This window comes from Manihot esculenta, chromosome 12 (assembly GCF_001659605.2).
Source record: "Manihot esculenta cultivar AM560-2 chromosome 12, M.esculenta_v8, whole genome shotgun sequence".
In the NCBI taxonomy this organism is placed as follows: domain Eukaryota; kingdom Viridiplantae; phylum Streptophyta; class Magnoliopsida; order Malpighiales; family Euphorbiaceae; genus Manihot; species Manihot esculenta.
In genome coordinates, this window is record NC_035172.2 from 34,795,714 (window position 1) to 34,822,875 (window position 27,162).

The 27,162-nt window shown below is 33.9% G+C and overlaps 3 protein-coding genes across 12 annotated transcripts; 2 read left to right on the forward strand and 1 right to left on the reverse strand.

The window, feature by feature from the left end:
• Positions 1-96: 96 nt before the first annotated feature.
• Positions 97-7,399, reverse strand: LOC110627933 (histone-lysine N-methyltransferase ASHH1). 8 transcript variants are annotated; one of them, XM_043948737.1, is made up of 12 exons: positions 7,286-7,387; positions 7,144-7,194; positions 6,965-7,023; positions 6,241-6,397; positions 5,624-5,710; positions 4,091-4,175; positions 3,915-4,008; positions 3,618-3,816; positions 3,248-3,282; positions 1,760-2,246; positions 549-898; positions 97-446 (listed from the first exon to the last, which is right to left on the reverse strand). In XM_043948737.1, the coding sequence occupies exons 1-11, from the start codon at positions 7,370-7,372 to the stop codon at positions 626-628; spliced, it is 1,614 nt and encodes a 537-aa protein (XP_043804672.1). In that variant the 5' UTR covers positions 7,373-7,387; the 3' UTR covers positions 97-446; positions 549-625. The 8 variants fall into 8 exon arrangements, with proteins under 8 accessions (XP_043804672.1, XP_043804671.1, XP_043804673.1 ...); XM_043948736.1 differs by having other exon boundaries at positions 6,965-7,029; XM_043948739.1 differs by having other exon boundaries at positions 179-446; positions 6,965-7,046; positions 7,286-7,399.
• Positions 7,400-10,985: 3,586 nt separating this feature from the next.
• Positions 10,986-24,958, forward strand: LOC110628295 (E3 ubiquitin-protein ligase RKP). Of its 2 annotated transcripts, XM_021774899.2 has the most exons (11): positions 10,987-11,186; positions 11,452-13,091; positions 15,366-16,190; positions 17,065-17,225; positions 17,675-17,813; positions 18,836-18,919; positions 20,051-20,338; positions 20,728-20,859; positions 21,520-21,719; positions 22,457-22,661; positions 24,194-24,958. In XM_021774899.2, exons 2-11 carry the CDS (start codon positions 11,592-11,594, stop codon positions 24,485-24,487), a joined length of 3,828 nt encoding a protein of 1,275 aa, XP_021630591.1. In that variant the 5' UTR covers positions 10,987-11,186; positions 11,452-11,591; the 3' UTR covers positions 24,488-24,958. The 2 variants fall into 2 exon arrangements, with proteins under 2 accessions (XP_021630592.1, XP_021630591.1); XM_021774900.2 differs by lacking the exon at positions 20,728-20,859 and having other exon boundaries at positions 10,986-11,186.
• Positions 24,959-25,359: 401 nt separating this feature from the next.
• LOC110628296 lies at positions 25,360-27,026 on the forward strand. Of its 2 annotated transcripts, none has more exons than XM_021774902.2 (5): positions 25,360-25,851; positions 25,948-25,998; positions 26,093-26,226; positions 26,338-26,429; positions 26,519-27,026. In XM_021774902.2, the coding sequence occupies exons 1-5, from the start codon at positions 25,435-25,437 to the stop codon at positions 26,713-26,715; spliced, it is 891 nt and encodes a 296-aa protein (XP_021630594.1). In that variant the 5' UTR covers positions 25,360-25,434; the 3' UTR covers positions 26,716-27,026. The 2 variants fall into 2 exon arrangements, with proteins under 2 accessions (XP_021630594.1, XP_021630595.1); XM_021774903.2 differs by having other exon boundaries at positions 25,361-25,851; positions 26,530-27,026.
• The last annotated feature ends 136 nt before the right edge of the window (positions 27,027-27,162 follow it).

The window sequence follows — 27,162 nt, forward strand, 5'->3', positions numbered from 1 at the left end:
TTTTATCCCATCTGTGCTTAAAATGTTCAAAAGAAACAATAACCTTGACCATTCAACACAGCTTCTGCATTAATTATGTATTAAAACTGAGCTTCATGTCAAATGTTTGAATAACAAACAGTCAAGTAAATCATTATCCCTATCATGATAACAAATAAAATCCAGAAGGTGGAAGTAGTAAATCTAAAACAACAAATGTCATTTCACAACGTTTTCCCCCATCAATATTACATCCATTGAGCTTGAAGACTATGACTTTTGTTGACTGTCTATTAAATACAACCTAAATTGTGAGTAGAAATAAAAATAAATGAGTGTCCTGGTCTGAAAGACAATAAAAACTGGAAAATGGAAATGAAAGCGGAAGTAAATAGGACGTCTTTGTCTTTCTTCGGTGGGAAAAATACTCTCGAATTTTGCTGCACCCTTGTTCTTCCGTAGATTAGCTGAATTGATGAAAATCTCAAGTATTTTAGCACAAACAAATACAAACAAGGTTGACAAAAATTTGAATGTCGGTGCATCAAGAGTTTTTGGAGAGCAAGAACCTGCTGAGAGGAAAAGAATCGTCTGTCTTCAACCAATCAATGTTTATATGGATTTAAGGAATTGAATCTCAGCTCGTTCAAAATCTCAGGTACTTCACATCGTTATCATGATCTCCTACCTCAGAAGGTTGGGCTTGTTCAATAGCCCGTCGAGGTGCACAGACAACATTTTTTATAATGGAGGAATAAAGATCAAATTCTGCCTTTAATTTTAGGCAGCATACTTCAATCCACTTCTCTGCTACACTGGTAGCTACACTATCCTGATTATCCCTCTCATGTTCCTCAATTGCAGGTCTTATTTCATTGTATAAGGAAGAAAGCTGGGAGGCTGCATCATTCCTCACTTCCTGCAAAGTAATTCAAACTCAATATAAGTTACAAAAGTATGTTTTGAGAGAGAGAGAGCTATGGTATTGAAACATGTGGATGATATTCCACCAAAAATGAAGATAAGTAAGCCAGAAATTGATTTCTTCACCATAGTTGGATAGCCATCTTTATGATGGGTTAGAGTCAGACCAAGTCATCCAAGCGACACATGAAATGAAACATATGGGATATTATTGTCATCCTTATAGGAAGAGAGAGATAGCTGCAGTGATGAAATATGTAGATAACATAGGACAAATAAGCCAGGGATTGATTTCTTCAGCACAGTCGGAATGTTGGATAGCTATCTTAAAAGTGATTATTGTCAGTTTGGGTCGTCTAACCAACGCATAGAATGACAACATATGGGATATCATCATCATCATCAACAGCATCATCATTATTATTATTAGTATTAAAAAACATCCATGAGCTGCCACAGTTTGCAAAGCTGAAGCTAAATTGTATGCGATGATATTTAGCTTGCTTTAATCCTGTGGATTTGTATATATGCAAACATATTTTTCATTTCACAATCCTTTAGAATCAGCTTTTAAAGTCATGACATTCCACAACAGATATAAAAAGCACATCTGCATATCCAATAAAATCTACCCTTTATCAAGACATAACCACCTAGAAAGATTATCTTACTGTTGTAAATATTGAATGGTTTCAGTTTTTAAAATGTTCACTTCAATAAGGAGTGGAAAATTTTTTTGCTTCAATAAATTTGAAACAATGAAGATAAGTGCAAAACTAAATACAATGTCCAGCTAAGCTTGGATGAACTAGTCTAGCTACAAAAGTGTACACAAATGCAAAGAGGCAGTGATTACCTCATAAATGAGCACTTCTTCTTGTGCCTCTTTCTCTAAGAGTTTAGCAACATGTTTTGCATCAACTTGCTTTTGTGGCATTTGTTTCAACTTTCCATTAGAATAATGCTTTGAACGTTTCTTTGGCATAGGGCCTCGCCCCGTGTGATAATTCCCACATGTACTTTTACTTCCGATGAAAGGTATCATTGTATTCTTTTGTGCAAAGGCCTGTTGAGCATCTTGGGAGTACAAATTTATCTCCTCACTGGCTTCTAGTTTTACTGGATTCATAATTGCACCTTCAGTTGAAACAGAATCCTGTGGGTTTAACATAAGAGCAGCAGACTCCACATGGTGTTCAGATCCCACATTAAAATTTGTCATTACAGAGTACTCAATATTCATGCCGCTATCATACTCAGAATTGGAGTTTGTAATTTTTAGGAGCTTGGTGGAAGGCTCATCTTCTGCAGAATCATATAGTGGAATTTTTTCAACAGAATACCTGTATTAGAAAATGTTGTTTGAGACAAATATGTAACAATAGGAATATACTATCTCAAAGGTACAGTTGACACTGCAGCATACAAAACAACACAACAGTAAGTGCATGGTTTTGGATCCCATACATAGCATGGTTTCAGTTCATCCAATTTTCATCAATTCTTTACATTGACATTTCTGGATCCAGAATCCTATTTTCTGTTGGCATTTTCTAGCAACAACCTGAATGCATGCTTCCAAAGAAAAAGCTTGATACAGAATTATCAGCAATTAGAGACACAGATAGCTATTACCTTTAAATGGCATCTTCCCTTTTTAAGGGATTGAAAGATCCAGTTAGTGATAAGCAAATCAGACAGCCATATCATATAGCTTTAACTCCTTTTTCAACATTTCAAGACAAGGAACAAAGAATACATTCTAAGTGCAGCATCCAATAAAGGAGGAACCCTAGCATACAATAACATCACAAGCAATAAACTTTGCTAGGAACAAACAGTAACTGATTGTTCATTATGTAATTTTATTCTCTTGTGCTGTGCTTGTGAAAATGGGGAAGGGGAAGCAAAACTGCAGAAGGGGAGAGAAAATGGGATGTGGATCCACAGTTTTCAGCCTTTTTTACATGTCGACCTCACAGCTCTATTTTCTCTCCTCTCCACTTCCCTCCTCTCCAACACACAGGATTAGATTGATTGAGGTCATCAATCTGACTAGAATAGCAATATATTTTTCTGATCTAAGTCGGTAAGAAAGAATCAAAGGGGAATAAATCTCACCGCATATTATTTGCTAAGTGTCATGGGCATATGAGTGCAAGAGATATTCTTACAGTGAAGCTGTAAGCTAGAGTCATTGAGCCGTTGTGTTCATGTCCAATCATTTCTTTATTAAGAGTGGTTATTTGTATCATTGACAATGCTTAAAAGTATTTACCATATTGAACATTTAGAAATGGAAAAACTAACATAAAAAATGCACAAGGAAAGGGATAAACTTTACCTCTCATCATCATCTTCCCACAGATAAGTATCCTCCTGTTGGAACACATGGGGAAACCAGACAAAAATATGAATACATCGATACAAATACTCATGAACAAGAAAAAAGATAAAAGTCGGGGAAAAAAAAGATAAATGAAATAATGAATACATGCATATATATATATATATATATATATATATATATATATATAGAGAGAGAGAGAGAGAGAGAAGGCCAATTCATTGTGACAGTAGCATATGCATCAGTCACTATAGTTTGCAAACTGAATTTTTCTGAACTACATTTTCCTAATGAAAAACAAAGTCAAATATATTTTTTTGCTCCTTCATATTTAGATGTATAACTAATGTAACTGTCCAAATTTTACCTGGAAACCACGAGATTTTGCCCCTAGAAACCCAGAACAGCTGGTTGCACCGCAGAGGCAGCGAACCTTAGCACCACCATACCATTCAAAATTATAATCATATGCCAGTTCAGTTCCAATCGAAATATCCTGCTTTGCAAATATTCCAACTCTTATTTCCCCGAAAACATTCCACTTTCTTGTCTCACAATTAGGTTGGCTACAATTTTTAATTTATGAAAAAGTGTAAGGAACTCGACAAATACAAGTATATGAGAAAGTAAAGGCCTGCCATAACTTATGATTAGAGAGTCTCACCAAGAATGATTAATAAATCTAGCTAAGCTGCCCTTTTTAGTGGCATCAATGGACTCAGAGGAGTTGAGTGAAATGATAAATGCATCTTTTAGACCTGTATCAAGCCACATGATAAGATAAAACTTGTCTCCATTAAAAGGGAATGTGTGAATATAAATCATCAATTTATATGTTACCTTGCTTTTCATAGGCTTGAGATCTTCTCTTTGCTTCTTTCCATGATATTACTTCTCCACAGTACTCTATAATAAACCGTCCAGCCTGCATATTTAGAACAAAAAATGCTTGGTTAGATAAACCATAAGAATAACAACTCCATATTTGGTGATAAAATAAAAGGCAAGGAAGATGTCAAGAAGTCATTTAGGCCCAATTTGGCACTGCTTTCACCATATGCTCTTGGTTGTTCTATTTCTTTTCTATTTTGTGTTTATTTTCCAAGCTGCCTCTCTGACGGTGGCAGATCCAGTCATCCAGAAAATTTTCAAACTGGAGCATATAATATAAATTAAACAAAAACAAATAAAAAAAAACTAATATAAAGAAAATTTTGTTTTAACATTCAAAATTGCAACTATTCTTGACAATTTTTCATATCATAAAAATAATAAGCAATTATTATTATTTTTTAAGTACCACATTGTTGGGATTTTAAACTTTTGGCCTCCACTCCTAGTAAGCCTCACCTCTACCACTATGCTGAAGGACCAATTCATAATCAAATTGTATTGTTAAATTTGAGCTAAGTCACCCCAAAAGTTAGCTCAAAGGGGAGGAGTGGAGTAGTGTCTAAGGCCTTCGTAAGGGGCAAGGCCCTCACGTTGTCCCTAATCCAAATCGATGTGGGATTCAACACTGCACTGGAGCGTGACACGTTTACAGGAGGCCCAACACATGTTAAATTTAGACTAGACCTAACTCACCCAACCATATTAAATTTGAACTATATCTAATTCACCCAAAAACTAGCTAAGGGGAGGAATGTAGGCTCCTAAATCGATGTGGGATTCAACTAAAATCGATGTGGGATTCAACTCACCCACTGCACAAGAGCGTGATACGTTTACAGGAGGCCTAAAACATGTTAAATTTGGATTAGACCTAACTCACCCAACAATGTTAAATTTGAACTATATCTAACTCACCCAAAAACTAGCTCAGGGGAGGAATGTTTAAGGCTCTTATAAGAGCATATTAACTATCCCAAACTGATGTGGGATTCAACACAAATAATTACAAACATTAGCAATATATCTTTCTTTATTGAGAAACTTTCCAAAAATATTCTTCTAAAAATAATTACCAATTTTATTCCAAATTGCTCTTTGATTAATAAACATAAAGAGAAAAGTATTTATCACCATTGCTCTCCAAAACCATGGTTTGAGGAAGGCTAGAAAATTCAGCTTTCCACTGTGTGCCAACTACGGTTGGGAAAAAATGGAAGGGAAAAGAAATAAAAGAAAGAAAGCAGGTAAGCAAAAGCAGCATATTCTCCCAAAGCAAAAGGCACCATGAGATACTTCAAACATCCTAAATTATAATCAACATTGCATCTGCAAGATATGGAGCACAATGTTACTTGTCTTATCCTTGAGAAAGCTAATCACCAATCATCTAAAAATTGATTAGTGCTACTAGAGATTCCACTCAACTAGTGAATGTTCTATGTATGATTGCAAAAGATAATGTGAAGGGACTACTGTTACCTTTATGTCCTCATCAGCAAGAAGGCCCCACCCTCGGCCTTCAGTTTTAAATAACTTTGTTTTAGCATAGTCACATTTCTGAAATTTCTGTTAACAGAAGACATTGAACATAACAGACATGGTTCAGCAGCACTTCAACAAGAAACCTCAAAGGTTCATACAACTTTGAACTCCTAAAGTTATGCTGATATAGCATGTAAGGAAAAGACAACAAAAACTTGTCAAACAAAAGCTAAAAATGTTTTTGCATGAGAAGAAGTGCACCAAAAAAAGAATGAAGTGGTTTGTATATGCAAAACACAAATAGTTTCCTTTTTTAAGATTTGCATAAAGAAATTGGTGTAAAAAATTTTGAACACAAAAATTCAAAAAGACAGTACTGAGCCACACAAAAATCATATGAAACAGTAAGAAAGCCCACCAACAATATGCATTATTTGGCCTACAACTTCGTAAAACACAAAAAGGATCCATAACAAGGAGGAACAATATGATAAAAGTATTTTAACTCGCATGCTCAGAAAGAGTAATTCAAATTAAAAGTAATCATCATAAGCCCTAGTTCATATGAATAAAAGTACACGAAAACAGTCAAAGATGTCAGAGATTATATTAACCTGATTCTTGCAAAAAACACCAGAAGGGCAATAACCAGGGCTGCACTCTGTGCTAGTTAGAACATTCAGGCATCCTTCCCCACATGCACTCTCAGGATCACTGGCATCAAATTTGCATTCGCAGATGGCAATGTCCTCTTCCTTTTGCTTTCTATGTCTAGAATACCAAAAGAAACAAATAAATGCATCTTAAAGAGATCTTACTGAAAATTCAAAGTCACACTACAGGCAAGAGCTACAATTTCCCAAAAAAAAAAAGCCTAATGAGTCTAATTTGTACAAAAGTTATTGATTTTGTTTCAATTTTATACATATGGTAAGATGTATTATGCGCTGCTAATGTGGCACTGAAAAAGACTTCCCACACCGACAAAATTGCTAAATTGGTGGAATAGGCCTATCCTAAACCTTGAAAATCACTAAATGATGACTTTTTGCTTAACATGCATATTCACCAATACTTTGAACAGCTTCTTGAGGGAGAAAAATTTACAGAAAGTTAAATTTTGGCAGCTCTTATTCCTAAGGATAGACTTATTTCTTCTAAATCAACAGGTTATAGATATAACTGAAAAACAAAATCAGCAACTGTAAGTTACAATAGAAAACGCATCCAGAGATGAATTGTTTTCATCACTGATCAAATAAAAAGAAATAAACAAACTTGTGAACTACATTGATAAAGAATCTTTAAAAAAAAAAAATTAAGGAAAGGGTTTCTTACTTTCGATATGAAAAATCGTTTTGTTGAATATGCTCATATTGTGGCACTGCCTCAATCCACTGATCCTTCAAATAAAACATACCTCACATACCAAACAGCAGGAAAACAAAATAAATTCTAAATAAATTTTGAATTGAAGTAGAATATGGACCATCTGCTAAAGTGAGAAACCGAATTACCATATGAAAACATTCTATGGAATTAAGCAAATTCACTTGACACCTGCCATACTTAAACAGGAAAATCATCCTTCAATTACAACACTCATGAAATCGAGAGATGAAAGAAAATCATAGACATATGATATGATATTAAACTTACGCAGTGGAAAGATGCGCCAAGCTTTTGCGAGTTTGTGTTGCAACTTCCAACACAGGCGCACCAAGAAGAAAGAAGATCAGGAAGCATGTACAAAAACGACACCGTTGGATCAGCTGAAAAGTGAGAAATTACATTACTTTCCGCAAAATTATCAAATTTTCTTCCCAAGCACTGAGTCGGGTGGCATGGGCCGCGTAGAGTTGTTTTACGAAGTATTCGGCCCAGTTGGTATTGATCTTCACAATTTAAAAAAATATTCCTTCTAAAAAATATATATTTAAAATGTTAGTAACACTCAAAAAATACTTATCCGAGTTATTTTGAGAAAATAAATCTCATAATATTTATATTTTTAATTAATCTAATACTTATCCGAGTTTTTTTTTATTTATTGGAATAAATTGAACATTTTTTATAATCTTTGTCATTTTCAACTTTTCAATTATTGCTTGACTTTCTCTAGAATGATAAAGGCAGTAGGCAGAAATTATAAGCATTAAGTATCTATTGCAATAGAATATTAGATGAGGCTCGTCTTTGAGAATTTATATATTATTTAATATTCTAATTATTCAACCGGTTTATATATAATTAATTTAATTAAATTTTACTTCTCATTTTAAATTTTTTGATCAAACAATTATTTTTAACCAAAAATTATAAATTTGAATAGAAATAAAAATAAAAAATTTAAGTGTTTAATAGTTAAAATAAATAAATAAAAATATTAATTACATTAAATTTTAGAAATTAAAAAGTAATATTTTTAAAAAATACTGTGAGAGCCAATGTTGCCTAATTCGTAACCACGTCTTAAATTTCCACGTATATCCCTTGTGAAATAAATTCTAAAATCAAGAGGCCACGTGTTGAAATATTAATGCGAGTAAGAATTAAAGAAATGCGCGAGTGCAATGATCCCGTGGGTGATGTACAGTTGACGTTTGACTCCCAAGTGGCAAGGAAAAAAAAAAAAAACAAACAAGTGGCATGAAAAAAGCGTAGCAGACAGACACGAGAAGATGAGACTTATAAAGTGACGATACCGGGAAGTTAGACAGTAGCCACCGCTAGTGGACGCACTATGCGCAGTGCGCACTTTGGGTGATTGATTACCAGAATAGCATCCCAGTTCCAAAGGGAATCATTTTAAAGCTCAAAATGCGCACTGCACTGTAGCATTTCCCGAGTGATATGCCACCTCATCAAAATATCTCCATGTGAATTGAGGTTGTGAGGATTACTTTTTGTTTTTTTGTTTTCATTTTTTAAGTAATTTATTATTTAACTTTTTTATAAATTACATATAATTTCTATTATAAACAATGATGAAAAGTCCATGAATTATGAAAACTCCTAAAAGAATATAAAAAAATAAAAATAAAAATAAAAATCACGAGCTAAACTTGGATCCATTGCATGTGCTGCACTTCCTTTTCACAATCCAACATATCTCTCATGTTATTATATATTATTCAAAAGCAACTATTTACCATTACGACACTCGAATGATGTTCAACAATACAATATTAAAAATGAAATATTATACAAAATTAATTAAAAACTAAAATAAAATTATACATCGAGTTTAACCTATCGTTATTACCACCTGCTTTTGATATACACAATCATACGTATAAACATATTTATTTTTTGCTGTTATTATATAAAATCGTACGTATGGACATATCTACTTTTTCACCATCACTATTGTACAGTCATTTAATTTTTCTCCGGCACTGGTGCTAATAGAGTCGTAGTATAGTTGAGTCTATTATTTTACTTTTCCATAACATGATATGAGTTGAGACGCATTTAATCAATGTGGGCTCTAATTAGCCGACCTGCTCGATTGTTGACTAGATTGCGTCCCATTTAATTTTTTTCCGGCGCTGATGTTGATAGAGTCATAGTATAATAAAGTCTATTATTTTATTTTTCCATTACATCATATGAGTTGAGTCTTATTTAATCAATGTGGGTCCTAATTAGCCGACCTGCTCGATTATTGACTAGATTGCACGCTAATAAACTAATTGCATAATAAATTTTGATGCTGCCAATAATTCATCGATCATCATAAATAATAATTTTTATGATATTATTACATAGTTTCAACTGTTAGGTAAAAAATAATTTCATTAACTATTATTGTTGTATAATTTAAATTTTAACTCTCCTGTCAACTGATTTTGCTTTACATGCTTATAATAATTATTATGAAATTTTTAAATTTTTATAAATTTTATTAATTTGTTAATATTTTAAAATCACTCAATTAAAATAGTTATATATTTTATAAAATTGAAATATTTAATTATTATATTTTAAAAATTATTAAAATTGATAAACTGTTGTGAATTTTATATTGCCTAGATTATATAATTTTGATTATATATATTATTTTTCATATGAAAAGAGGTATATAAGATAAGTACAACTCAGATTATATAACAAGATCTCACCATGAAGGTAGATATTTTAAAAATGAAGAAATGTAAACAAATTATCTTAATTGGTAATTATACATATTATTTAGTTTATTTAATATTTTATATTATAAAATATATTATTTATTAAAAAATTATTATTTAATTTTTATAATATAAAAAAATTTATTATTTGATTTATCAATTTAAAAAAAATCTTTAATATTTTTAAAAATATACTAATTAACTTATTCATTAATTTTAATTATTAAATATTTTTAAAAAGTCTAAAATATTTTTAATATGGAGAGTTAATTATTAAACCTTTTAAAAGTTTAAAATATCAATTAATAATTTTTTTAAAATTATAAAAATTAAATAGTAAAGTTATTAATAATTAAAATTAATAAAAGAATTAATCAGTAATATTTTTAAAATATTAATAATATTTTAATATATTTTTTAAAATTAAAAGATATAATAGTGAGTTTCTACGAAAATTAAATAAAATTTTTTATTTATTTATTTAGTTATTTATTAAAAATGTCTAAAAAATTAATTTTGTAAAACATAAAATATAAAAATATTTTAATTAAGGGTTTTTAAAACAGAAACAAACTCAATAAATTTTTTAAAAAATAGAGATTTAATATTAATTCTTAATATTAATAATATTTTAATATATTTTTTTAAAATTAAAAAACATAATAATGAGTTTCTATGAAGACTAAATAGATTATTTATTTAGTTATTTATTAAAAATGTATAAAAAATTTAATTTTTGTAAAACATAAAATATAAAAATATTTTAATTAAGAGTTTTTAAAACAGAAACAAACTCAATAAATATTTTTAAAAAATAGAGATTTAATATTAATTATTCCAATACCCTGTTCAGATAAGTGAAGATGGATTTTTCCTATTATTAATTTTTTTTCGAATTTTATAAAAATATTTGAGTGCAACACAAAACGCAGTAAATCTACACATTGACCAAGTTGGAACCAGCATGACGAAATCGAAAGAAGTCGTCCAGCAACATACAACGGTGCAATCCAAAAGGGCGGTTCTCTCAAACATTCTGTACCCCGGTGGCGCATGATAGCATGGCCCGCCAGCTCTTTAACCGGTAAAACACCACATTCTCGACACGTGTCGGTTCCTCTCTTCGGGCCTCGAGCCAAGCCTTCCGCCAGGGTTGCACCACGTGGTTCGGCCACGGTGGACCTCCGTTCCTCGGCTTTTGGAAATATATATATCACAGGAAAAAAATAGGAAATTAAACGAACTAGGAATTCTCTCATTTAGTCCACACGCCTGCTTCCCCCTTTGGCTCTTTCTCTCTTACAAAAGTTTTCCTTTTATAAATTATTGATTCTCTCTAAATTTCTCTCTAAATGGCATTGAAAACCCTAACATGGGCTCGCCGCCTTTGCTGTTTCAAGTAAAAAGGAGTAACAGCGTATTCACCTGTAAGTTTGACCCCAACTAGTTCCTAATTTGTGGATTAGTATGTGTTCGTAGACGTATATATTATAGAAGAATTTTGAGTTTTAGCTTGAGGAAGTGAGGTGGAATTGATTGAGATTTTGTTTTTCAGATTTTTGTTGTGAATTTATTCAGTGGAAGTTTGGATTTTTTTTTAATCATTGTCTGCATTTCTTTAATCAATATGTGGTTTTGTGTAGATTGTTTTTTAATTCGAATTGTGAGTTTTGCAAAATTTTGAATTTCCAGATTCAGAAGGATGGCGGATGGCTAGGGTGGTGATTTTATTCGGCAAGGATTAGCATTTGGAGGGGTAATCAAGGATTTTAATTTGAAAAGTTTTTAGCGGGCGTTGTTAACTGGACAGATTTTGCTTTTCGTTATTGCAAATGGCAGATGATGGCATAAGGGTAGGTGGGCTTTCATCTGGATTGGCTGTAATATTGAATGGTGAGGATGGGAAGGAGAATTCGTCAAAAACTCATCTGGTTTCATATTGTGATGATTTTGGTAATCAGCCTGTGGAGCGAGCTCTTGAATACATTTTTGGTCTTCCCAGCAAATCTATTGGTCCATTGACTGGTCCAGTTGACAGTGATGTAATCCGCTCTATTATCAAGGGTAATTTTTTGAAATTTCATTCGAATTCTGACTCTTTGGCTAGCAATAGGGAAGGACTTGTTGTTTTGGACAATGGCTGCCAGCCTTACAAAGTTGGGCTTGAAGAATTAAGCATTTATGGTGATATTAGAATTGTGAAGCCCCCTTTGCTTTTGGAGAGTTTAGCAATCTTCAGTAGCGCCAGGGCTAACGTTTGTGTTTGGAAAGGAAAATGGATGTATGAAGTTACACTAGAAACTTCTGGCATACAACAGCTTGGATGGGCAACACTATCTTGCCCTTTCACTGAGCATAAGGGTGTAGGTGATGTGGATGATTCTTATGCATTTGATGGGAAAAGGGTTAGGAAGTGGAATAAGGAGGATGAGCCATATGGCCAATCATGGGTTGCTGGTGATGTCATTGGTTGTTGCATTGATTTGGATCATGATGAGATATTGTTTTACAGAAATGGTGTATCTCTTGGGGTGGCCTTTCATGGTATTCGCAAAAAGGGACCTGGATTTGGATATTACCCTGCATTGTCTCTTTCTCAAGGTGAATGCTGTGAATTAAATTTTGGGGCTCGGCCCTTCAAATACCCTATTCAGGGCTTCCTTCCCCTTCAGGAACCTCCCTCGATAAATCTTTTTGCTACTCGGTTGCTTCGATGCTTATCCAAGTTTTTTGATCTGCAGCGTATGGAGGGAGTTGATAGTTCATCAGTTGGGAAATTAAGAAGATTAAAGAGGTTTGTGTCACTTGATGAACTATTTTATCCTGTTTGTCATGGGATATGTGAGGAATTGTTCTGTATACTTGAGGAAGATGCAGGGAACACAGAGTATGTAGCATGGGGTCCACTCCTTTCATTCATGATGGAGGTCTTCAGATTGCAGCCAGCACATGACTATTCGAGTTTGGATAGACTTATAGATATGCTCCTAGAGTTTCAGGAATCACGTCTAATGTTTGAGTGTATCTTCAGCGCCCTTTCAAGTTGCTGCAAAACAGCATCACTGGTGTTAACCGAATGCCCATACTCAGGATCTTATTCTTATCTTGCAATGGTATGTCATATTTTAAGAAGGGAAGAATTAATGGTTCTCTGGTGGAAGTCACCAGATTTTGAATTCTTGTTTGAAGGTTTTCTAACGCAAAAGAGTCCAAGCAAGCAGGATCTTCATACCTTGATGCCTTCAGTTTGGTGGCCTGGTGCATGTGATGATATTTCCTGTGAATCTAGCATGTTGTTGACAACTGTAGCTTTATCTGAGGCAGTCAGCAAGGTATGCCCCATTGTGGATCAATGATTCTTTCAATTACATATCTTTATTTGAGTGCTTTGTTATTGTTGTACATAATCATGGCAAAGCCCCAGGGGACATATTTTCTTTAACGAGGTCCTCAGTGACGTGACATAGTAACTCAACTCCTTAATATATTTTATTGCTATTGTAATTTTTAGAAGCCTAAATTAAGATTGAGCTAAATTAAAGTTAAAGTAAGGGATAAATATGACAAACTAAGCAAAATCTAGTAGATACTAAACTAGTATACTGCAAAAAATAACGAGGTGGATTGTATCAATATCATAGTTGTTAAAGGTCAAGGTGCACCAAGGCGCCCAAGGGTCCTAAACCTAGGCGCAAGAAGCAGGCGCAAGAAGCAGGCGCGTGCCTAAGCAAAGCAAGATGCAAAAGTAATAAATAAATAAAAATATGAATAATTATTAAAATTAAAGAAATATAAGATGATTATTTAAGTTTATCTACTTTCATAATTATAGAATTTTCAACTTTGATGATATGTTAAAATTTATAATTACAAATTATATTTATTTACTTGTGATTTACCTTTAATATTTACAAATAATATAATAATTAATTTAATGGCAGCAAGAAATTGTATAAATTTAATATTGTACACTAATATGTAATTTTCTTTGATAATATAATGGCGTCAACAAAGGAATTTTTGTTATAAACGTAGTTCAAAATACCTAAAATTTTTTTATCACATTAAAAATAAATTATACTTAATTTTTAATATTAAAGAAAAGCATGAAATAAAAACATGCATGAGGATTTGAGATAACCAATGTCGACAATCAAAGTGAAATTGGGAAGCATAACAATATAGAAAAGAGAGACTAGAGAATCCAGAAGTAGAATCTAAAATAAGAAAGAGATAAGGAGGAGGAGGAGGAGAATCCAAAAGAAAAAAATAAAGGAAGAGTAGAAGGAAAAGCCGAAGAAGAAGAATGAAAAGCAATTGATTTATAGCACACAAAGGTAAGTACATGTTCTTTCTCCTCCTCCTCCTCCTTTATTCTTCACATCTGCTCTTTCTTTTTCATTTCTTTACTGAGAGTGGTTGTATTTGTGTTAAGAGTGGGGAAAAGGCAAGCCATCTCTGAATAGGGTGCTTGGATTGTCGAGGCGAGCCTAGACGCAAGGCGCTCTTGAGTGTGGCTTAGCTCGCCTGGGTGCGCCTTTGAATCATCTCTCGCCTAGGGAGTGTCAAGACACTGTAATAACTATGATCAATATCTGAACCTCACATTTCTCCTAGAAAATCTTCTAATTGTTCAAAAGCAACTAGAAATAAATTCTTTAACCAAAAAGAATTCAATTTAGATTAGAAGTTTGTAATAATAGGGGGTGAAAAAGAATTAAAGGTTTCAAATAAATTTTCAGACACTGCAAATATTCAGAGTGAAATAAAAATTTGGAAGTTTGTCAAAGTTAAATGTCTAAATGGACTTGTATGGGTGAAAATTCTTTACCATAAGCCTTTTTTGTTATGAATTTAAGAACAATAAATTGAGATTTGTGTTGGGTATAGGCAATGTATAAAGGAATTCTTTTAGCCAATCAAAATATTTCAACTTTGATGTTGTTATCTGCATTTTATCTTGCTGGTGTTTAAATTTTTAAATCAATTCTATTATATCCTAAAGTTGATGAGCAAGTCTCTTATTCTTGGAGCAATGCTAATTTGCTGCGCTTGTTTCTTCTTCTTTTCCAATTATTTTGCTTGGGCTATCTAGCTAGGTAGATGTGCTTAAGCTTTTTGTAATTTATATTTTTATTTTAGAAGTACTAAACTGTTTCATTATTCTATTTATGCTAATTATTACTGTTTTACATAGTAAAATTTATTTTTTTCCATTTACCAAATGTTTGATTATTGGGGTGGGATAGGAGGGGATTGAGGGAGAAAGAGGATAGTTCATTTATGTTGAATATATAGGGAAAAGGGATCCTCATCTATTTGCCAATAGTCTAGGATGGAAAATCAGATTAAATCAAGAATCACAGAATTCTAACTACAGTGCTTCCATGTGAAAGATCATCTGAGATTCCCTCTAATGGTTATCCAGCTGTGCAATTCCAGAGATTTCTATCTTGCTGAGATTATCACTGGAATTTTCTGTTGTTTTCTTTCTGTATTGTTGTTGCTGTGGGGGAGAATAAATTTTATCTTTTGCATTGGTGCCACTTTGATGATTTTTATACTGATCAATAGCTTTGTAAATACTTGTATCTTTTTCTTTGTAGATTGAGGAGAAGCACAGGGACCTCTGTCTTTTGGTCATGCAGTTTATACCACCTACAAAACCTCCCCAGTTACCTGGTTCGGTGTTTAGGACATTTTTACAGAATTTTTTGTTGAAGAATAGGGGCGCAGATCGCAATGTGCCACCTCCTGGAGTTTCAAGCAACTCTGTTCTTGTTTCTTTGTATACGGTCATACTTCATTTTCTATCCGAAGGATTTGCCATGGGGGACATATGTGGTTGGTTGAGGAGCTGTGAATCAAACAATCACAATGTTGGGTTTCTTCATAGAGGTGGTGAACATAGTTTCCCTGTAGATTTATTTCTTAAAAATGATTCTTATCAAACTGACATTTCAAGGCTTGGGGGATCATTTAGTCATCTATCAAAATCTCATCCTGCATATGATCAGGAAATGGAAGTAATACGGTGGGAAGAAGGCTGTATGGATGATGAAGAAACCAGAGTAACACACAAAACCACACAGAAACCATGTTGTTGTTCAAGTTACGATGTTGAACTGTCAAAAACGTCAAAGCATCCAATTATGTATACAGCAAAAGCTTCTCGTGTTCATTGTACCCCTCTTCCCGAGAGGTCTGTGCATGTTCCTGCTGAATGCAGTGCAGGAAGTTTGAATGATGAGATTGCAGACAAGCCTAGCACCGGTGATCATTCTGAGTCAGAGTTTGGTTATTGCCCAATGCGAGATATGAGGATTTTGCCAAGGGAGAGTGACATCTCTTCAGCTACACTGAGAGAAGAAGAACTTCTAGATACTTTGCTTTTGTTGTATCACATAGGTCTTGCGCCAAACTTTAAACGGGTAAAGAAATATTTTGGGCTGAAACTTTTTCTTAAAAGTGTCACTCTCTCTCACAAGAAAGCCCTGATGCATTTATCTTTTATTTTCTTTTAATTAGATGTTGGTTTACCCACTGCCCAATATCTGTCTTGATCTTGTTTGTTATGATCTCTTCTTGTTGTCTGAAAATTATTAATTATTTTATTGTCTTTAAAATTTTTAAAAGAAATGCAATGTTGCAGGAAAAATGGTAAAGCAGTGGTGCTAAAATTGTAATATGTTTGTCCCCTTTAATGTTCATGGTGACTGGAACTGCCTGCTGTCCTGCACTATGCTAATAATGGGAAATGTTTTATGTCCTTGTAGAAGTGTGCCTAAATTGAGGTTTTAATAGCTGCTTGATATATTTTGCTTTTCTGATCTTCCCTGCTAAATTATAGAAAATTAAACTAGAGGTGAATTGTCAAGCACACTTTAGTTCTTCATGTTATATTGTTTGTGCCTGCTTTGTTAGTAGTGTTGTTCGTGCCTTGCTGCTCAACTATTGTTTCTTTTTAACACTGATAGGCTCTCTTGTTCCAAAGTGATGCATATTTTTGAGTGCCTACCAGCTAGGTAGACCTCGACTGATGCTTGTTGACATAGTGAAAGCAAGATTAGTTTTCTGAAAGCTTGCTGCTTGTAGAGCTTGTCAGAGGATAGTATGTAGGAGGAGGATTCATATAAGTAGCCTTAACTAACTAGTTTGGAATTAGCGTTCTACTTTGAGTTAATTTGTGTTTTGAGTTTCAACACTGCCTTATGAGTTTAGCCATTTAGTGTTCATCTCTCTCTTTTTCCTTGTGTCACAGTATTTTTAGTGGATGTTGTACCTAAAATGTTTCATTGATTGTAGGCATCATACTACATGTCTCATCAGTCACAGTCAATATCACTTCTGGAAGAAACTGATAAGCAAATAAGAGAAAGAGGTTGTAGTGAACAATTACGGCGTTTGAAGGAAGTTCGTAATGATTATCGAGAAGAAGTTATTGATTGTGTCAGACATTGTGCATGGTATGCTGATGATGAATGATAGCTTTTGCAGCTATCTTTTACTTTGATTTTTCTTGTCATATTCTATTTCTACTAATGATGTCGTCCAAAATAAAGCAATGTGCATCCTTCTTCATCCTTTTTACTCGTTTAGTTCAGATGAGCAATTGATATTCCATTTGACATGTATCTTGATATGTAATTGAAAGCATATTTACTAAATTTGGTTATTTCTGGCAAATTATTCACATGTAAAAATTATTCTGTTGTCTATGAATTTTGATTATGATGTTTGCATTAGTATGAAATTTTCTAGTCCATTCTTTTCTATTTCTGAGTTTGCAACTTCTTTACAGATGACCCTTGTCGCATTTTTTTTAAAATTGTTGTGCATTGGAAAACTTTATTTTAGTAGGTTGCTTCCTTATATATTCTGAATTTTTATTGGGTCTTTCTGTTATTCACTGCAGGTATCGCATCTCTCTTTTCTCTCGCTGGAAGCAGAGAGGAATGTATGCAACATGCATGTGGATAGTCCACCTGCTTTTGGTTCTTGGCAAAGTGGATTCTTTATTCGTATATGTACCTGAATTCTATCTTGAAACCATGGTAAATGAATTCTTTCTCAAAACCATTGGCGATAATTATAGAGCATTGTTGAACATCAGAACACAAGTGATCTATTCTAATCATAGATAAACATAAGTTGCTTGTGTTGTAGTCTCCATTTTTAGTTTTTGTTTTATTCCAATATTTGTTATATGAAGGCATATTAAGCTAAGTTAAGGGAGAAAGGAGTGAGAAGGGAAAGAGGGCGGTGGGGGGGGGGGGGAGGGAACCTAACTAGATGAGGTGATGGGAAGTAATATTACATTATTTAAAATTTATGATTATTAATGGTGGCTTGGTATGTAACAGAGTTGAATGGTGACAAAAGATCTATGTAGCTGATCCCAACTAGTTTGGGATAAAGGCTTAGTTTTCTATATCTCTTTGGTAGTTTCCAATCTTGTTCACATCTCTTGAGTTTCTGCAAAAATTATTAAATCGCTTGCCCATTGTGTAAATATCTGCTGCCTCTTAGTGTTGTGAAGTGTTTTCCATTTGTGTTCTGGATTTCTTACGGGATCATGGTGTCGCTCACTGAAGCTGGATTTTATCCATTTCTGGCATGAAATCTCGAGCTTTTCAAATAAAAATCTGTCCTTCAAATGTTTCTGCTATTTGACATGCTATTCTTAGTATTCTAGTGAATTATGTGGATAACTGGTTCCTTGTGTTAAGGAGTTTATTTCGTCTTGTTATGAAATGGATTGCTGATTCTCTTTCCTTGTAGATATTGGTGTATGTATAATTGATGCTCTTTCAATTTACTAGGCATTAGAGTTTTTAGACTTGCAACATGTAGCCATGATTTTTAATTCAAGAACTCTGTGTGTAGAATGCTTTCAGCGAAGTTTTATTGTATCACCAATTAACAATCCTAGTTGTTGAATTAAATTTAATGTTGTCAGAGGTTGATAGTTTCATGTGTTGCACAAGAGTGATCCTCCATTTGTTCCTTCAGGGAAGTTTTATTGTATCTCCAATTAACAATCCTAGTTGTTGAATTCAATTTAATGTTGTCACAGGTTGACTGTTTTCATGTGTTGCGCAAGAGTGATCCTCCATTTGTTCCTTCTGCAATATTTGTTAAGCAAGGACTTGCCTCATTTGTAAGTCTGACACCTGTAAAAGTTCTTTCCATTGCTCTTTCTTTTTCTTCAAATAGTTTTTTATTATTTGCTTTGGTATTTTTTTTTATTTTATAGATTTTTTTGCTGCCTTTTTGGGGTTTTTGACTTTGATCTAAATGCTTATGAAAACTTGGTTAACTATTATTATTATTGTTGTTGTAATTGTTATTGATAATCTGACATTGGAAGTCTATGAAATGAAAGGGCAAATCTAAGAGTGTGGGTTGCAACATCATACTGGCTAGTTATTTTAATGTGTGAAGTGACTCAATCATTTTTATACTCCCATATTAAAATGAATTAGTTTGTAATATGCCCGAAATCTTGAATAAGTTTAGAAAAGTAACTGTGGATGATATGAGATGATTGCATCTAGGCATTACATCGTTCTAAAGAACATAGATAAAGCTCTGGGAGTGAGTGATTATTTATTTTCTTAATTGTACTTTCCATGCCTAATCCATTATCAACTAGAGGGATAGATAACTAAAATTATAGATCTTTTATTTTTTATTATGTGTAAAATCTTTTATTTATACCCTTCTTATTTATTTATTTATTTGTTGGTGGGAAGGTGTTTAAAATTGGGTTATTGCATAATATTTTGAAGATTTTTGCAATCCAATAATTTGGGTTTTGGAACATGAAAATATCATGATAAACTTCATAATATAAGGTGTTAGCAAATCAAAGTGGTGGGTGGTAAGAATGGATTAACCCTTAAGTGATTCCATGGATTTGGATTTTGGTTTTAGGAGTTCCAACCTTCTTTGAAATTATTATTCTTCAGTCTTAATGTAGAAAGCAGTGGGTTATTCAAACATTTCTTCTACACATATTATTGAATCTTGTATACTGTAATATTGTGAAGCCTTGACTTATGTCTAGTACTAGATCAGGTTTTTTTATGTGATCAATATCTACCATTGGTGGTTTATGCCACATGACTGTTACTGGTGGAGGACTGGCATATGCATTCTGTTATTTTTGAGAAGTTTTATTTCTGACATGCCTATTTTCTATTGAATTTTTTAGTCCTAATTATGCTTTGATCAGAGTGGTATTTATCCAATGTACCTATAGTATTGATTGTTTTTACTTGTTTATTAGGTTACTTTCATAGCTTCCCACTTCAACGATCCAAGGATAGTGAGCGCAGATCTAAAGGATCTTCTTCTCCAATCTATATCAGTGTTGGTGCAGTATAAGGAATATTTGGCAGTTTTTGAGGGCAATGAAGCAGCCACGCAGAGAATGCCAAAAGAATTACTGTCAGCCTTTGATAACAGATCCTGGATTCCAGTCACCAACATTCTTCTGCGTTTGTGCAAGGGTTCCCGCATTGCTTCTTCAAAGCAAGGAGAATCATCATCATCATCTTCATCAGTTGTTTTTCAGGTGAATTGATTAATTTATTTGAGGATTAATGCTCAATTTGATTCCTGTACTTATCCGAGAAGATGAATTTAGACTATTTTTTACTTTTTGTTCAAATTAGCCCAAAAGTTCCAATTTAAGTTCAATTTAGCCCAAAAAGATAAAGAAAAGCAAGAAATGGAGTTTTTTTATCTAAATCAAGAAATTTATTCCATTTTTTTTAATTTTTGGGTAAATTGGAACTTCTTGGTTAATTTGAACAAGAAGTTTAAAGTTGGCTAAATTGAACATCCCCAGTAAGGCTGAAATTGAACACACAGCATTTATTTGGCTTCATTTTGTAACTTTATTCTCCATGGATAACTAGTGGCTGTAAATTTTAACTTGTATGGGACTCTTAATTTGCATAGAATTTGTTGCGAGAAGCTTGCATCAATGATGAAGCATTGTTCTCAGCCTTTCTGAATCGCCTATTTAATACTCTTAGCTGGACAATGACAGAGTTCTCTGTTTCTATTCGGGAAATGCAAGAAAAATACCAGGTACAAAATGATCTTGTCTGTTCTCAGTTGGTGAATCTTGCTTATTTCAGCATCAACCAATAATAGAGTTTTGGGAAAAATGGAATAAGAGTTGCAATGCTAAGCATTCTTTAATCTTTAGTTATAATTGACTGTATAGTATCACTTCCATGAGTTGAACAGCTCGAGGCTTCCTGCTCAGTTTGTCTGAAATACTTTTCTTTTACATTATACAATGTTCCTGAGAAGGAAAGAGAAGGGAAGTTGTTTTAGAGGGAGGGGAGGAGAGAATTATTATTAGTGTATTTGGAAAACTGAAATTACTTGGGGGTGAGAAAGGTGTCCCTATTTGGATTGGGGGGGGGAGAGGAGGAAGATAAGTAAAGTTTCATCAGAAATATATCTACTCACACATATATGTAATTTAAATTTGAATCTAAGTTCATCTTGGTGTACACAGATTCCTTCCCTATTTTATGTGCGCTCACGTACGTAAGTGTTCATGCCTATAAGAAATTGATTCTTTCACATTTGTAGGTTACTTGTGGTTGACTTCTAGTTCTGGTCTTAGTGTAGACTGTGAAGCAGCTAATAATTGTCTTACCTGGTCTCAATTTTTCCAAGTTTTGATTTTCCTGTTTACTTAATTTTAATCTTATTCCTTTGGACATTGTTTTGCAGCTATTGGAGTTTCAGCAAAGAAAATGCTGTGTAATATTTGATCTCTCATGCAACCTTGCAAGACTTTTGGAGTTCTGTACCCGTGAGATTCCTCAAGCGTTCTTATCAGGAACTGATACAAACCTCCGGAGGTTAACTGAATTAATTGTCTTTATTCTCAACCACATAACTTCAGCTGCAGATACCGAGTTTTTTGACTTGTAAGTTCTGATAATACTTACTAGTGAGTTGAACTCTTATTTCTTTTCTCTTTTTTCTTCTGTCCAGTTTTATTAACTATTCTTTTTATGATAAAACGGAATTGTAACATTAGAGATGCCACTTTAGGCTTTCATTTGCAGTAGAGAAGTTACATTAAGGAAATCAGTATAGATGATTGTCAGATATCCAGGAGATCCTTCGTAGTGACAGAATCATGTGGATATTGATTATATCTTTCAAAAAATTTGCTTCATGGGAAAATTATTGTTTTTGCAGCAGTCCTGTAGTTGGGAAAATATCATACTCTTCTTTGTGGGTATATGTTCTGAAGGTTGCTTCTTGGTTCTTGTAGCTCAGTACTAGAAAAGAATTACTCTCTCTGCCCTATAATTTTTTTCCACTTTATTTTTTCACACAAAGATATTTTTTTAATTATACCCATCTTAAAAGAAATTAAATTTTATTAAATATTAAGAGAGATTTTGAGAGGTTTCCTAGAAATAAGATAAAATTAAACAGAGTTATAATTGTCAATATATATGTTACTGTACTGTATAAAAGAAAAATGGACAGTAATTTTGGGATAACTAAAAAAGAAAAAATAGATAAAAACTATGGGACGGAGAAAGTATTAACTAAAACATCACCTTACTATAAATTTATTAGAAAAAGAGAGTTGAATTATCATGGTCATATATTATGGTCTTATCCTCATTGTCTGCCACTGTAAGTGCAGGTCGCTTAGACGCCATGGTCAATCGTCAGACAAAGGAAATCGAGGCACGATATTAGCACCTCTTGTGGGGATCATTTTGAGTTTGATGGATGCAAGTGTGGAGATGGAATGTGGAGGGAAGAATGATCTTGTAGATGTTTTTGCTAGCATGGAGTGCCCTAGTATTATGCACTGTGGGTTTCAGTATCTCTTGGAGTATAACTGGGTAAGTTTTTTCTTTGATTTTATTTATTTCCATGTACTTGCTCATGCATAAACTGTCTGTTATAGATAACAGACTTATTGTTGTTCCACTTTTGCATATCCCATGAAAAACAGAATTTTTGTGTAATTTTTGCATGTTGATAAGAAGCTTGAAGTCGAGTCATTTAATTCAATCTTTCTTCTGCTTAGGAGACCTGATTTTAACATTTCCATTTTATCTATAAATGAGGGTAATGCAATTAATTAATTCATATCTTTTAGATTATTCGATGTAGAAATTATGAGGTTAAGAAGATGCATGCGGGATATATTATGTTATGTGTATTATATTCTTCTTGCTTTGACTTTTTGAACAATTGACAGATATTTATTTTTCCCCCATAGACGTGCCTTGTGCAAAAATAAGGAGAATGTAAATCTTCTTAGTTGTGCAGTGAATGGGATTGGGGGTTCTTGGATTTTGGTTAGTTTGGATTCAATTGGGTGGTTGTGTCCTGTAGTGGAGTTTCATGAAGAATGGCAGCATAGCCATTCCAGAGGTGAAGAAAAAAACTGTGGAGAATGTTCCTAATGTTTTGGTTTCCTGATTACTTCAGGAAGTGTGATAGATGAATTTTTAATGTGGTAGACAATATTGTCTGTAGTTTAAGAGAGGTTTTATTGAGAACTTGTTGTGTTGAGAGAAAATGTTGTTAGAGGAAATGAACTGTAAATAGAAGTATATTTTGTTGCCTTCTTTTGTACAGCACTGGTATGCAGGAGGTTCCCCCTTTTTGGCTCCTGTGAGTGGTATTTCATCTTACTGGGAGAAGGCAAGAAAATCTTGTTTTTAAGAGTAGAGGTGGACGATCTTGGTGAAAGTATTGGATACTGTCCTGTGAGACCCATTATATAGTCGCAGTCAAAGTCTATTCTAGCGCATTATCACAAGTTATAGTTCCTCCAGTAGGGCTGGGGCTTTTGCTTTTTTATCCCCTGAATTTGCAATTGAAATTGCATGTCTACAGTCTACTTCAAAATCCAATTTTGGAGAATCGAGGATGATGAGGTACAAACTTTTCTTGGTATCGGGCAGAAGTGGGCAAAAAGAGAGTAATATATAGAAGTTCTTCTATTGAAATTCATCTTCCAACTTCTGAAGGCTTTTTCCAAGAAACCAGAACTATAAGTTATAACCCTTGGTGTTTGCTCATGTGCTTGAGAATAATGATTTATTATTTCAGTTTTTAAGTGTGGGCTTTTTGTGCCTGTTTAATGGGAAAGACTGTTTTTGTTTACGTGAAATTGTTCATCATATTGTTTGTTATACATTCATTGGTGGCCCTTCCTTGTATTCCTGGCAATTAAGACTGCATGTGCGTGCACTTGCATGTTGGTGGTGGCATAACTCATGTTTGTTTTACATGGTTCTGGCTTTAATGTTCTAGAACAAACACCGTACACGAGTAGATATTCTCTTTGAATTTAGCTGCTTTTCTCCTTTGTTTTCTAAATATTCTTCAGCGTATTTATGTTCCCTCGTCATTTTACCAGGCTGGTTCATGCAGAGGAGATCCTTATCTAGGGAAACTAGGGCAGCTCGAGAATTTCTTGAGCCTTCTTATGAGCCGAATTGAGGTGCAACAAATGGAACGGATGAGAAGTGGAGGTGAAACAGGTGCTGATGATGGCATCTGCTGCATTTGTTATACAAGTGAAGCAGATGCAAAGTTTGTCCCTTGTTCCCATAAGTCTTGCTATGGCTGCATAACAAGACATCTCTTGAATTGCCATAGATGTTTCTTTTGCAATGCAACAGTGTTGGAGGTTATTAAGATTGGTGTATAGAGAATGTTAAGTCTCTGCTTCTTGTATTTTCTGGTTGCCTGGAATGTCCCGCTGGCATGGCCTGAGATCTTAGCTGGTCATGGATTTGTCAGTGACTGCTTTTGAATCCCTATTTTCTGGTGTCTTGGACTGATGTGGCATCCGACCTGTTTGCTTCTCAGTGCTTCCGTGGCAGCCCATAGGTTTGTGAACCAGTGGCACAGAAGCTGGAAAAAAGGAAGGAAAAAGGCGATAAATTGATGAACGATGCTGGAATATGAAAAATGAATATATACTATATATACTTAGGAATATACATACATATATGTATTTGCTTTATATGTGGGTTTTCACTTCTCAAGGTGAAAAGGTGGATGGGAGTTGGGAAGAAAATTCTCATAGGTTGATTAAGAATTTTGTAGGGAAATTTGAGGGAATTATTTCTGTAAATATGAGATGTAAATGGCAATGAAAATATGTGCTCTCTCTCTCTCTCTCTCTCTCTCCCTATCTCAGTTTCATCTGTTTATTTTGATTTTCTCTTTAGTCATTAATTCGTTACTCTATCCATCTTAAAGAAAAGCTTACTTTTCATAATTTAGTTATTAATTACTAGTATATGTAAATTTAATAAATGATAAAGAGTAAAATTCATTAATTTTAGTATATATGTTTATATAAAATTATTAAATATTTTATATTTGCATTTTGAGTCTTTAATCCTGATTTATACAAGAATTACCCAAATATTTAATATGTAGATGAAGGGTATATTACAATTATTATTTTAATTATATTAACTTTTTCTATAAAAAAATTCATTAAATAAAAATAAATTTTATCTATAATTTATTATTAAATTTAGCATCAAGTTATTATTTTAAAATAAAGGAAAAACAAAAAAACTTAAAGAGATTTCTTTGGAGAATTCAGATGAATGCGAGAACACTGCATTCTTGTATACGTGAATGTACGATAATATCCCGTTTGTTGGAGCAGGGCCCAAAGCCATATCTGTCCGCACTTCTCTCCTCCTACTTCTGGGTTCTGGCAGTGGCGGAGAGCTCGGAGATTTCAATACCAATATGTTTACTGCTCTGAAATTGCATATCTCTTATCCCCATTGCACTTCCTACTCTTCCTTTCTCCAATCTGTCTCCCGTCGCCGCCTCTACGATCTTCGCCTTCCAATTCGACGCCACTCATCCCTTCCCGTTCTCTCTCACTATGGTTCTACCCCGCCACCACCGGAATCAGAACCCTCAATTTCATCAGAATACATTGCTTCCGTCGGAACTTCACCGCTTTCTCATTCTACGCTTCAGCTCTCTCAGTGGAATTTTACCCAACGCCACATCCTCATGCTCCAAGTCATTGCTTGCGCGGTATAATTTCTCTTTTTCAAGTTAAAGAAATTGTTTTTTTTTTTTTTTTTTTTTGGTTTTTTGGCTAATTTGAGATGAATTATGATTGTCTTGCAGGTGGCAGTCTCAGCAACTTGGCTTTTTTTCTCTGCAATTCCAACACTTTTTGTATGCAATTCCTTCTTCTGCGATACTTATTTCATATGCTTTTCCTTTGAATTTTTCGTTTTCATTTCGAATTTCATGCGGTTACCATTTGTAGGCTTTCAAGAGAGCAGCAGAATCCCTTGAGAAGCTGATGGATGCCACAAGGGAAGAGCTTCCTGATACAATGGCTGCCATTCGTTTATCTGGCATGGAGATCAGTGACCTAACAATGGAGCTAAGTGATCTTGGGTCAGTATATTTTCGCCAGGCACTCTTATTCATGTTGTTTCAACCAAAAAATCTTTGTAGATTAAATGGAAATTTCATTTCATCTTTATCTTCTGTTTGCAATTTGCATAGGCAAGAGATAACTCAAGGCGTTAGAAGCTCCACTAAAGCTGTTCGCTTAGCTGAAGAGAGACTTCGCCGTTTGACGAACATGGCGCCACCAGGTTATATATCTCTCTTTAGTTACCACTCTTTGTTGCCATTTCTAAATGGATCCCATGCCTTGAATTTTACCCTATCTTTACTTGTTTAGCTTCATTGCAGAGGGTCGCCAGTCCGAAAACTGACACAGGACCAGCCTTGGCTAGGACTGCAAGGGGCATCAAAGAAGGCATTGTAAAAGGTCGAGCAATCTGGCAAATGTTTTTCACCCTCACTCAGTTTTCTAGGATAGCCTTCAACTATTTTGCAAAACGAGCTAAGCAAAAGAGCCGAAGCCCACGGGCATGACCCTTATTGGTGAGAATTTCAAATATGCTCTCTGTACATATCCTTTCTGCATCTACAATTTGATATTTCAGTAGGGTTGCTGTTGAATTTTACTATTTTGGCGTGTAAGGCAATGAGACACTATGAACCTGCAAGATGAAGGAGAAATTGATAAATTAGGCTTCTTTATTTCCTCTTATGTTGTGTTTGCATGTGATTGACATTATCTTTGTCCTAGATGTACCCACAGAACTCGGGTCGTTTTTGAGAATTTTTCCTTCGGGTGTTTTGTGAAATAACATTCAGTTTAATGAAAGCTATTTGTACTTTAAGAGATGGCTGTGAAACTTTTGGATGCTCATAGTCTTAACTCAAGTGTGCTTTGCTAGATTGATTAGTGGGGCATAGAAAAGCAAGACCCTTGCTATTAGAACCAAATGCAGTTACAAAATCTTGTCTGAAACAATT

Bases quoted from the DNA above. Each gene is read 5' to 3' on its own strand.
- LOC110628295 (XM_021774899.2), top strand. From the start codon at position 11,592: ATGGCAGATGATGGCATAAGGGTAGGTGGGCTTTCATCTGGATTGGCT. The intron at 18,920-20,050 runs GTAAGTCTGACA...CTTGTTTATTAG, and splicing joins AGCAAGGACTTGCCTCATTT to GTTACTTTCATAGCTTCCCA. The intron at 20,860-21,519 runs GTACAAAATGAT...ATTGTTTTGCAG, and splicing joins AAATGCAAGAAAAATACCAG to CTATTGGAGTTTCAGCAAAG.
- LOC110627933 (XM_043948736.1), bottom strand. From the start codon at position 7,372: ATGCTTCCTGATCTTCTTTCTTCTTGGTGCGCCTGTGTTGGAAGTTGC. The intron at 7,195-7,285 runs GTAAGTTTAATA...TTCCTGTTTAAG, and splicing joins TTGGCGCATCTTTCCACTGC to TATGGCAGGTGTCAAGTGAA. The intron at 3,283-3,617 runs GTAAAATTTGGA...GTGTTCCAACAG, and splicing joins CAAAATCTCGTGGTTTCCAG to GAGGATACTTATCTGTGGGA.
- LOC110628296 (XM_021774902.2), top strand. From the start codon at position 25,435: ATGTACGATAATATCCCGTTTGTTGGAGCAGGGCCCAAAGCCATATCT. The intron at 25,852-25,947 runs GTATAATTTCTC...ATTGTCTTGCAG, and splicing joins TCCAAGTCATTGCTTGCGCG to GTGGCAGTCTCAGCAACTTG. The intron at 26,227-26,337 runs GTCAGTATATTT...CAATTTGCATAG, and splicing joins ATGGAGCTAAGTGATCTTGG to GCAAGAGATAACTCAAGGCG.